The sequence below is a fragment of the Nicotiana tabacum genome, chromosome 18, assembly GCF_000715075.1.
Source record: "Nicotiana tabacum cultivar K326 chromosome 18, ASM71507v2, whole genome shotgun sequence".
Taxonomy (NCBI): Eukaryota; Viridiplantae; Streptophyta; class Magnoliopsida; order Solanales; family Solanaceae; genus Nicotiana; species Nicotiana tabacum.
In genome coordinates this window covers 159764352-159775792 of record NC_134097.1, presented here as the reverse complement: position 1 = coordinate 159775792, position 11441 = coordinate 159764352, and the positions used below count along the sequence as shown (strand labels likewise).

At 34.3% G+C, this 11441-nt stretch overlaps 1 protein-coding gene across 1 annotated transcript; it reads left to right on the top strand.

The window, feature by feature from the left end:
• Nucleotides 1–335: 335 nt before the first annotated feature.
• On the top strand, nt 336–3888 carry LOC107817004 (protein neprosin-like). The gene is made up of 7 exons (XM_016642770.2): nt 336–872; nt 1441–1527; nt 1652–1909; nt 2121–2285; nt 2442–2495; nt 2569–2715; nt 3129–3888. Exons 1-7 carry the CDS (start codon nt 675–677, stop codon nt 3504–3506), a joined length of 1287 nt encoding a protein of 428 aa, XP_016498256.2. The 5' UTR covers nt 336–674; the 3' UTR covers nt 3507–3888.
• The last annotated feature ends 7553 nt before the right edge of the window (nt 3889–11441 follow it).

The window sequence follows — 11441 nt, the reverse complement described above, 5'->3', positions numbered from 1 at the left end:
AGATTTTTTGTTAATACTTATAGTACTTGAAAGTTGACACCGGTGCCTCGAAATGGTATATGGAGGGGCAAATTCGAAATGGTAACGGTTAAAAACTTTGAACACAAAGGGCACAAAAGTAAATCCATAGTTTTCCTTTGTGGACTCCACATAGAAAGAAAAGGACTGTATGGTGCATTTTCTCCGACCCCACTCTTTTCGACCGTCCTTTTTTTACCCCTCGTGTTCACCAAACAAAAAAAAGAAGAAGAGAAAAATAAAGAATCAAAAATATAAAAAAGAAATAATAAATGCAAAAGAAATAGTACTTATTAAATAAATGGGTGTGAATATGGACATGGAAAACGACAGACTCAACTCTGCATTTTTATTGGATTTTTCGGGGAAGCGGAAAGGAGAGAGAAACAATCAAAGTAAAAGCTTTTAGCCTCTCACTGTCCTCAACACTTGGGTTTGTGTTTTCTTTGAGGAGAAAAAAGTAGAAGAGGGGTGCGTAGGATAAGCAGTGTATGGACTCTGCAGGAGTGTAGTTTAAGAGCTTTTCTGGCTATGGTAGAGTGAGTTTGAGCTAAAAAGCACACTGGAAGTGGAGTGTGTGTAGCCATTTTAGCTGATATCTTGACTTGGGTCGTGCTTCTTTCCTTGATTGGAGGTGAAAAGCGTACCTACGTACAATGGCAGCTGCTGTGCAGTTTAGCTCATGTGGTCAGAGGAGGAGAGGAGCTTTTACTGTAGTTTTGATGTTGGTTTACTTGTGGGGTTCTCTGATCTCGTTATCTTGTGCTGCTAGGCTCTCTTCTGTCTCAAGGCAGAAGCTTCAGGTTGAGAGACACTTAAAAAGGCTCAATAAACCTGCCATTAAAAGCATTGAGGTACTTACTTCACTTCTCTCCCTTTGGTTTAAGCTTAAACCATCTCCTTGTGACAACAATACTCCCCAAAAAAATCAAACTTTATTGAGTTTTGAACTTTTTTGCTGGAGAAATTGGTCAGTCATTAGTGGTCGGAAAATAGTGGTGTTATGAGTGTCATTGTATCCCTAGCTTGTGCACTTATCATTAGCTGCTCTGTTGTTCTGTCCTCCTTCCCATTTTCATTGTCCATTTTTTAGTGATTTTCTCAGCTAATAATTTTTTACTTGAATAGCTATTGCAGTGTTTGGTTTATATTGGTTGCTCCCCATTTTTTTTGTTTTTTTTGTGTGTGTGTGTGGGGGGGGGGGAGTGGGGTTTTTGAGAGAGGGAAAGAGGAGCAAGGGTTACTCTTGTTTTTGGCTCCATTTTGTGTGTCTCCTCCCTTATTCTTGGAAGTCATTCAAATTAGTTATTACTATATCTGAAGTAGAACAATTTCCTTTTGTTAAATGGAAGATATTTGGTTGAGCATGAAGGAAAGGGAGTAAGATTGGATTTTAATGTTGCGACTGTAATGATTATACAGAGTGCAGATGGGGATATCATTGACTGTGTACACATCTCTCAGCAACCAGCTTTTGACCACCCATTCCTCAAAGATCACAAAATCCAGGTCCATATTTCTTTCTCCATTGCTTTCAATAAAAACACTTTTTCAGTGTTTTCTTCTCACATTCCTTAATTTTCTCTTTGAAAATTCTTAGTAATATTCTAATGGGTGTTGTGCATATGATCAGATGCGACCTAGCTATCATCCAGAAGGGCTTTATGATGAGGACAAGATGGCCACAAGGCCTAAAGAAAGAACAAATTCCATCACTCAATTGTGGCAGATGAGTGGAAGTTGCCCTGAGGACACTATTCCTGTAAGGAGAACAAAGAAAGATGATGTACTGAGGGCAAGTTCTGTCAAAAGGTATGGTAAGAAGAAGCACCGAGCTATCCCTAAGCCCAGGTCTACAGATCCTGACCTTATCAATGAAAGTGGCCATCAGGTGCCTAACATTTCTACCATCAATTTTATCGCTTCCAGCTATGTTGCTCGACTCTCCGAAAATGTCGCTGCGTGCGCGTCGGATCCTTCAAAAGTAGTGTATTTTTGGAGGAGCCAACACGGGTGCGACATCATTTTGGAGAGTCTGCAACATAGACTTCCAGAACCATATCTTGATTTTCTTATCTGATTGTTTTTGTGTGTATTGGCAGCATGCAATAGCTTATGTTGAAGGAGACAAGTATTATGGAGCAAAAGCAACTATTAATGTGTGGGAACCTAAGGTACAGCAGCCAAATGAGTTCAGCTTGTCTCAGCTTTGGATTCTTGGTGGTTCTTTTGGTGAAGATCTAAACAGCATTGAAGCTGGTTGGCAGGTATATTAATTAGCTATCTGCTATACTTGGAACTATTTTTTTGAGTTGAATAAAGTTGCAGTGACGGACAATGACACCCGACTGTTCACCTTCACATGTCAACAGTATTGTGTGTTATTATTGAGTCTAACAAGTAAGCATGCACGTGAATGTCAGGTTAGCCCAGACCTCTATGGTGACAATAACACAAGACTGTTCACTTACTGGACTGTAAGTTTCTTGATTTCTCATTTTTATTTGAACTTTATGATCTGTTCTTAATCTTTGGTTACAATATTTGCAGAGTGATGCATATCAAGCAACAGGATGCTACAACCTTCTCTGCTCAGGTTTCATTCAAGTCAGCAGTGCAATAGCTATGGGAGCAAGCATCTCCCCTGTTTCAGCCTATAGAAACTCCCAATATGATATCAGTATTCTTATCTGGAAGGTAAAACTCCAATTTCAAGGTTTTAGGCCATTCTGCCTTTATGTCAAATTGTGGGGCACCAACAGCCAGCATCTCATCAAGTGAATATCAAGAATTCATTGAACACATCATTATGTGGGAAATATCCAAGTGGGTCTTGGGAGGGTAGTTTGTAACCCTACTCGAGGAGTAGAGAGGTTTCCGAAAGACCCTCAATGAAAATATCTAACTAATATAATTAAATTTAACTGTTCTGGAAACAAGAAATTTTTATTATTCCCTTTCAAAAAAATCAAATCTTTATTATCCAAAAACACACAACTCCCAAATTGGTGCCTGAAACACAAAAAAAGAAAAGAAAAAAAGCATTTGTTTCTATTTGCTCATATTTGTTTTTGTTGGTGTAATCCTTTTACATTGGATATTAATTGTAGGATCCAAAAGAAGGACATTGGTGGATGCAATTTGGAAATGACTATGTGTTGGGGTATTGGCCATCATTTTTGTTCTCCTATTTAGGAGAGAGTGCATCAATGGTAGAGTGGGGTGGGGAGGTGGTCAATTCACAACCAGATGGTAAACATACAGCTACACAAATGGGGAGTGGTAGATTTCCAGAAGAAGGTTTTGGCAAGTCAAGTTATTTCAGGAACATTCAAGTAGTTGACAGCTCCAATAATCTTAAATCTCCTAAAGATCTTGGCACCTTCACTGAGCAATCTAACTGCTATGATGTCCAAACAGGAAGTAATGAAGATTGGGGACATCACTTTTACTTTGGAGGCCCTGGTAGAAACCCTAATTGCCAATGAACCTAAAAAAGAAAAAAAAGAAAATCAAGACCTCATTACTGATAATAGCCCCCACCCACCCCTGTAAAATTTAAGTTAGTCTAATGCTATCTCTCTGTCTTGTATACCCTTATGGTTTTTGATTTTTTTTAGGTTTGTGTCAGCAGTAAATGTCAACTTTTTCAGCAGTGTGGGAAGTTTTGACCCTTTTGCTTTTTACACCTTGAAAGGTTCTCCCATGCAAATGAATGGGGAAGTGTGGCCTAGTTTCTCAAAAAGCTAAGAAAGAAACAAAAGGCCTTTTGTCATCTTCTTTGTATTTTATATGCTCCACTCTAAGGAGTACTTTCACTCAATGGAAAATGAAATGAATCCTTCTGGTTTGAGGTATGATTTATTCAAAGAATGTGACTTATTTTAAATTACATTATTTATATTTATTGGTAAAACTAAAATCAAGGATATGAATGAATGGACAGAAGAAAGGCATATTGGATGGGTTGTTAGTGGAAGACATTTATTTTTATCATCTTTGGGTGGTCCATTAACTTTTGTAAAGAGCCCCCACTAATCACAGTATGTCCACCATGTTTAGCTGTCCTTTAACTTTTATTGATCCTTGCTATATTCTTCATTTCTTTTAAGCAGCTGGGTTGCCTATGCATAAATTAAAGTTGCTTCCATTTTGGAAAATGCTTCTTTTTTATTAGAATTTGTTGTAGTGGGGCTGTGATACATGTTATGACTTGTGAGTATAAAAATAATGATTTACTTTTCAAGAATGTTTCACAAGCCGTTGGTATTTGGTAGAGAATATTGTCTTATACTAATAACCAAAACTTGCTTCCTACTCGCTCTTACATTAATATCGACCAAAAAATTTAAAATTAAATTCAGAGGTTTCAGTGAATGGATGTGAAATGCCAATGTGATTATTACTCTTTGTAAATACTGGTGTGGATCTGTTGAAAACTACATCTGGCAATGGAAAAAGACATGAAGTAATTAAGTCATAATCAAATTTACCTAACTAATAGTCCATGCCCCAAGCCTATTTTATTTCATTGTTAATTTGCCAAAAACTTTAAAAGATGACCATCTAAAAACATGTTCTTAGACCTCAAACATGTACATTAAATTATTAGTTAAAAAAGGCAGCTCGGTACACAAAGCATCCCTCGTTCACACAGGATCCGAATATTCCACGGTTCGAATCCGTGACCTATAGATCACACGAAGACAACTTTACCATTGCTCTACTCCCCTTCAAAGTTTGTGAATGTGTCTTATTTTCAGTTCTCAAGATCAGGTGGTTTACCGCCAAAATACATAGGTAAAATATGTTTGATGGAAGTCGTGGAACACAAAGTTTATAGTTTCCTGATTTTTCCCAACATCATTGAAAAGGCAAAAATATACTAATAGTGCATTCTACCGATGTCTTGTGTTGGATCAACAATAGTGCAAAAATGAATGATGGTTTCATTCTTTGGTTGATGCATTAATAGATAAAGGAAAATGGCGGGGGGGGGGGGGGAGGAGAGAAGAAGACCTACAAAAAGAAAATGTTGCAGAAAATCGGTTGATTTTCCAAACAAAGTAAACTATTAATGCTCAAAGCAAAAATTCACACCAAAGGGTTGTTGCTAAAATTTGGTGCATCTTAGACATTGTAGTTGGTCACTTAGGAACTGAACTTGTTGATAACATTAGTATTCTATAGGTCATTATGATTTTCATGATTTAATAGACATAATTAGCTTTCTTAAATCGATTTGTAATTGGATGTAAATGGTGGTTATCATGGGAAAAATTTGGCACTAATAATCCAGAATTGCTTCAAGAAGTGGTTACTTTTAATGATTTAGTACTAATACTAATAATAATTAGTGCTTATGATCAAAATTAGATAGGCCCTGCATAATATGAAGTTATCATTATCATTCAGAAAATTACAATGTCCACGGTTTAAATGTTATCCCCGGTGAAAAAAATCTTGGGAAAATAGTCTCCAGCTCTTGGCGACCGCAAAATTTTCCTATATGAAAATTTCTGGTATTTGCCATGTTTTATGGAAAATTTCTAGCAATTGCCTTGTGGCAAATCCTAGTGATGACCATATGAAAAAATCTGGCGATTATCATGAGCGCTTCTTAAAATTCTAGCCGAAGGCTATTTTCTAACACTTTTTTTACCAAGGTTAAAATTAAAACGTCAATGACACTATTTGTGCAAATAACCCAAAATAGAAGGAAAGCACAATGAAAATAGGCCACTCCATGGGCTTAGGGCCTCCGAACCTATTTAATAATATAGAAAAAATAATATTGAATAGTCACTCTTAAAATAATAGTTGAAAAATATTTTTATATATATATATATATATATATATATATATATATATATATATGTGTGTGTGTGTGTGTGTGTGTGTGTGTATGTGTAATTTTTGGCTACCAAATGTTAATAGTTTTTGACGCGGGCTAAAAGTGTAAAAAATCCTTTAGTATACCCAACCTTATGAAAAAAGGCTTTTTCGTATATATACCATATATGAAACTATATTACCAAATATGTGCATAGTTTGCTTATTACCCTTCATGCTAATAGTATTTCTACCTAATATACACAATGCATTAAATAAGGAATCAATGTAGCTTTATGATTCCTTATTTTGCGCGCTAAAAAAAAGAAATTAAATATTTTCCAGATCTTCCCCAACGCAAATCACGCACATTCCATAATTATCGTCGGCTTCATTCTGATCTTCCACAACGCAGAACAAGATTTTCCATACTCCGTTTTTGCGATACACTCGGTTTCCATAAATTCTCTCTACATCTCTCTCTATCTCTCAATCGCAAATTTCAGTAATACAAAACAAATGAAAAGAGAACATCAATTCCACCATTGACAGCCATTAAAAAGCTTGAAAGCTTTGTATTCAAATTTGGATTTTTAAAAATAATTATTTGTTTGGATTGGGTGTTGTTGAAAATAATCGAGAATATGGTTTGGAGTTTATATCTCAATTTTGAGGTGTTTTGGTTATAGGTGTTAAATGGGTGGCCCGGGTCGGGCCGGGTTGCTATTTTTTGGACCCGTACGGGTTACGGTCCGGGGCGGTTACGGGTTGTGGCTTAACGAGTTTAACGGGTTCGGGTTCATCCGGGTAAAAATTGAATCGTAAGGGTTACAGGTTAAGGGGCCGGGTCGGGCCGGGTTTAGTGTATTTTTTAATTTTTTTTGTATTTTGTATAACTATTGTAAGTTATATTAATAATTTGTATTAATTTAAAGATTACAAGTTATATTAATACAAAAGTATTAATATAAATTGCAAGTGCTACATTTATTTCAAAATTCAAAATTAAAGTTTGCATTTAAAAAGTAAATTAACAAAAAATAGTAAAACTAAATTTTCATGCATAATAAATTAACAATACTTCAAATTAATCTAACAAACTAAAACATTAAGCATAAATACGTCTAATAATTTTAAAATAACACAAATTGTCTTGAAATCTTAAATACGAATTTTCGGAGGACGCTCAAGACAATACTTTATATGCCTCCTTAAATTGTCTGTGCCAGACTCTGAACGAAAATTTAAGACTTGACCACAATTCTTGCACTTTACTTTCTTACCTTCTTCATTTTCTTCTACCGCCTCAAAGTGTTGCCAAACATATGAGTGCAGTCTAGAAGTATGAGGCATGATTTAAATTGAATTGAGATTTGAGAATTGAGAATTTGAGATTGAGACTTGAAATCTTGAAAATTGGAAAATGAGAGAATGAGAGAAATTGAGATTGAGAAATGAGAGTTGAGTGAAGAAATGAAGAAGAAGGGGGTGTATTTATAGTTTTAGAGAAGGTTAATTTTGTAAATTGAAAAAAGGTTAAATTTTAAAGAAAAAAGAGGCTATTAATGCAATTAACCCGTTGGGCAACAAATCCCTGTCAGATCTGACCGTTGCCAACGGTTAGTGGGCCCCACTTAATTCAAATAATTAAAAAAAAACAAAAAAAAAAGGTTGTACCGGGCTGGGCCGGTTTAACCGGTACATGGTATTGTTCACGCGGACCGGGTTTGACCGGTCCGGTTAACCGTTACCAAAATTTAAACGGACCACCCCCCTCTACCCCTCCTACCCAGCCCCACCCGGCCCCCTATGTATCGGGCCGGTCCGGTTACGGGTTAACCTGACCTGTTAGACACCTTTAGCTTTGGTGAAGATTAGACTTGGTTTTGACTGAATTTCAGATTAAAACTCGAAGAAGAAGAAGAAGAAGAAGAAGACATAGTGCAGAAATTGTAGAAAAATTGTAGACAATTGTTTATTTATCTTTTATTCATTTACATATTGTATGAAAGTTGAACAACATTGTATAAAAATTGTATTAAAGAGGATGATTTAGTACTATTTTGGACAAAAATATGTATAAAAAATATGAAACATACATTTTAGGGGAAGCATGTCGATTTCAAATATGTACCCAGTTTGTAGATATTTTGTAGATAAATTGTAGATTATTTGTATTCTGATTGTAGATGTTTATTTTCTGTTTTCACATATAAAAACAGCTAAAACTTTTACAAATCTTTTGACAAAAACGCAATTATGTCGAAAATCCCAATTAAACTACAATCGAATGGGAATTGAGATATTAAAATTCAATATACCCAGTTTGTAGATATTTTGTAGATTATTTGTATTCTGATTGTAGATGCATTGTTTTCTGTTTTCACAAATCTAAAACGACTAAAACTTCTACAATATCTTCTGCAAAAAATACAATTATATCGAAAATACCAATTAAGCTACAATCAAATGGGAATTGGAATATTAAAATTTAATGTACCCATTTGTAGATATTTTGTAGATAAATTGTAGATTATTTGTATTCTGGTTGTAGATGCTTTGTTTTCTGTTTACACAAATAAAAAACGACTAAAACTTTTACAAATTTTCTGCAAAAAATAGTCAACAATTTTTCTACAATTTATCTACAATTGCTGCAATATAATGTATGTCATGTCTTCTTCTTCTTCTTCTTCTTCTTCTTCTTCTTCTTCTTCTTCTTCTTCTTCTTCTTCTTCTTCTTCTTCTTCTTCTTCTTCTTCTTCTTCTTCTTCTTCGAGTTTCAATATGAAATTCAGCCAAAATCAAGTCTAAATCTTCACCAAAACCCCTCAAAATTGAGATATAAACTCCAAAACATATTCTCAATTATTTACAACAACACCCAATCAAAACAAATAATGATTTTGAAAACCCAAATTTAAATTCAAAGCTTCAAAGCTTTTTAATGGCTGTCAATGGTGGAATTGTTGCTCTCTTGTCTCTTTGAAGGTTTGTTCTTCTTCATTGAGAAAATTTGAAGCTGAAGGTAAATGTGTGTATGAACTTTGAAGATTTGACTTCAATTTTGACTGGTTTTAGAAGAAAAAAACTTGAAATTGGACGTTAATGGAAGGAACAACATATGTTTGGAATAATGGGTTTGAAACGTGGGTGTGAGTGTGGGTGTGGGTTTGGGAGAGAGAAACGTGGGGGGGGGGGGATTTGGAGGAATATACGGTAGCGTTAATTAAGGAGTGATATACGGTATATTAATTGTACAGTTAAAACACATTATGATATAGAATTGGTAATTAGGTATACTAAATGTAATTAAATCAAACTTTAAACATTGAAGATAATATAGTTTTCTATATGGAATAGGAATATAAAAATTCCTATGAAAAAGGGGTTGGTGTCAGAGGAAAAGCCTAAGAAGTGGAGTTACATTAACAAGAAAGCCCAATAAAAAGGATAAATTGGTCTTGTGCAAAATCTCGGGCTTGCACTCTGGGCCATGGAGGCCCATAATCTAACTTCATTTTTCATTTACCCCATATTCTAATTTAAAATTTTCAAGAGTAGTTTCTAATTGGTATTCGTCGTTCTAAATTTCAAGTATAAGTTCTTAAGGGAAACAAGAAAAAGAAAAGAAGGATTCTATTTTGTTAATAAATATTGGAACACAATCATAATTTTTTTAAATTGTGGACTTGTGTATCCCATTCGGTGAAGTTAGTATGACTAGATTTGGAGTTAAACTAAATAAAGGCACATTTTCTTAGGGCAATGATTATATTGGCTTAAGCACCTTCTACTTCAATTAATTAGAAGATACTGAAACTAGAGTTAAAAAATTTAACTCATAAATTGAAATGCAAAGAACTTTAAATGGACAAGGAAAATTGGCATTGAATAATATTTTACCAACATGAATGTTGTCCATTGTGGGGAGAAATTAGTAAATAGCCACTCCTTAGATCGGCCATATTTTAAACTGTCACGATAAAGTAGCCACTCATTAATATGATAATACATATTTGGAAAAAAATATAAAATATAGAACAACTTCACGAATGATTACCGGACTTTAAATATTTATAAGTTCAAAATTTCCTAGAATTTGAATGACCTGAAGCAATGAATTCAAAAACCATGGATTGCTCCTGATTTTTTCTCGATTTTGCACTAATGAGCTCAAAAATCCTGAATTTTGTATTTAGAGGTTAAAAATTGTTGAAGTATAATGTGAATTCAAAAACCATGAGTCGTTCCTGAATTTTGTACTAGTAAAGGTTAAAAAATTAATAAATTTACCCGGATTTTTTGTATTTTAAGGATAAAAATTACTGAAGTATAATGTGAATTAAAAAATCATGAGTTATTCCTGAATTTGCACTAGTAAGGGTTTAAAAACCAGTAATTTTTCCTGACCATGAATCATTCTTGAATTTTTCTAGAATTTGCACTAGTAAACGTTCAAAAACTAGTAATTTTCCCTAACCATGAATTATTTCTGAATTTTGCATTAGTAAAGGTTCAAAAACCAGGAATCGTTCATACAATTTGGATTTTATACTAGTAAAGGTTCAAAATTGCTGGATTTTAAAAATTCTAGCATAATTTACTGGGGTTCCACTTGTCAAAGTATTGAACTCCAATATCGATTATTGGAGTTTTATTCCACATTTTAGTTGGGGGCAAACACGCCAGATTAATTAAATTGGTGACGACTTTTCCATTACAATGTAAAAGATGGCCAAGCCCTAATAGTGGGTTTTTCATTCCTATACACTATTGGAAACTTTATTACCCTAAATGTTCATGTTTATTAAATTACCCTACACAAGTTTTGTTTACAAAATATATACATTACATCTTAAAAGGCTTCCAATCCATTATTAGTGCCTTCAATTAAGGGATTTAGTTACATCCCTTTCTTTTTTTTTCTCCTCTTCTCTTTCCATATTTTTCTTCCACCTTAAAATACGGTAATCTATTTCGTATTTCGTATTCTGTATTTCATATCTCTTATATTGTTGGTATTTAATTATGCATTTTATGGTACTAATATATCGGCTCCTGTTGCTTTTTTTTAGCCGACGGTCTCCTGGAAACAGTCTCTCTATCCTTCGGGGTAGGGGTAAGGTCTGCGTACATATTACCCTCCCCAGACCCCACTTGTGAGATTATACTGGGTCGTTGTTGTTGTTGTTTAAAATACGGTAATCTTCCTGTACGAAAATCAATAATCACCAATTTTAAGCGTTCCCAGTTTATTTATTATCTCTTACTCATGTTGATTTTGGCGATAGGAAAAATATTACGTCAAAGTATAAAAGTTGAGTAGTTCATTGATTTGAATAATTGAAAATTGTGTATTTGCATAAATGAATAATATCTAACATTTTGTCACGTCACAAAATAAAAACAATATTCATGTAAATGTAGATTGGAATGAATGGAGCAACTACTTGCCCGAGGAGCAGCTAAGCAAAAGGAAATAATAGACTATTCCTGATGATAGATAAGTAGCTGGAGCTTTCATATTGTGACCGACTGTTCAGTTTTCTTCTCAATGGCAACATCAACAACACTAATAAGGATAAAAT

Coding starts and splice junctions, on each gene's coding strand:
- LOC107817004 (XM_016642770.2), top strand. CDS start 675: ATGGCAGCTGCTGTGCAGTTTAGCTCATGTGGTCAGAGGAGGAGAGGA. Junction 1,528..1,651: donor TCAAAGATCACAAAATCCAG/GTCCATATTTCT, acceptor GCATATGATCAG/ATGCGACCTAGCTATCATCC. Junction 2,496..2,568: donor GACTGTTCACTTACTGGACT/GTAAGTTTCTTG, acceptor CAATATTTGCAG/AGTGATGCATATCAAGCAAC.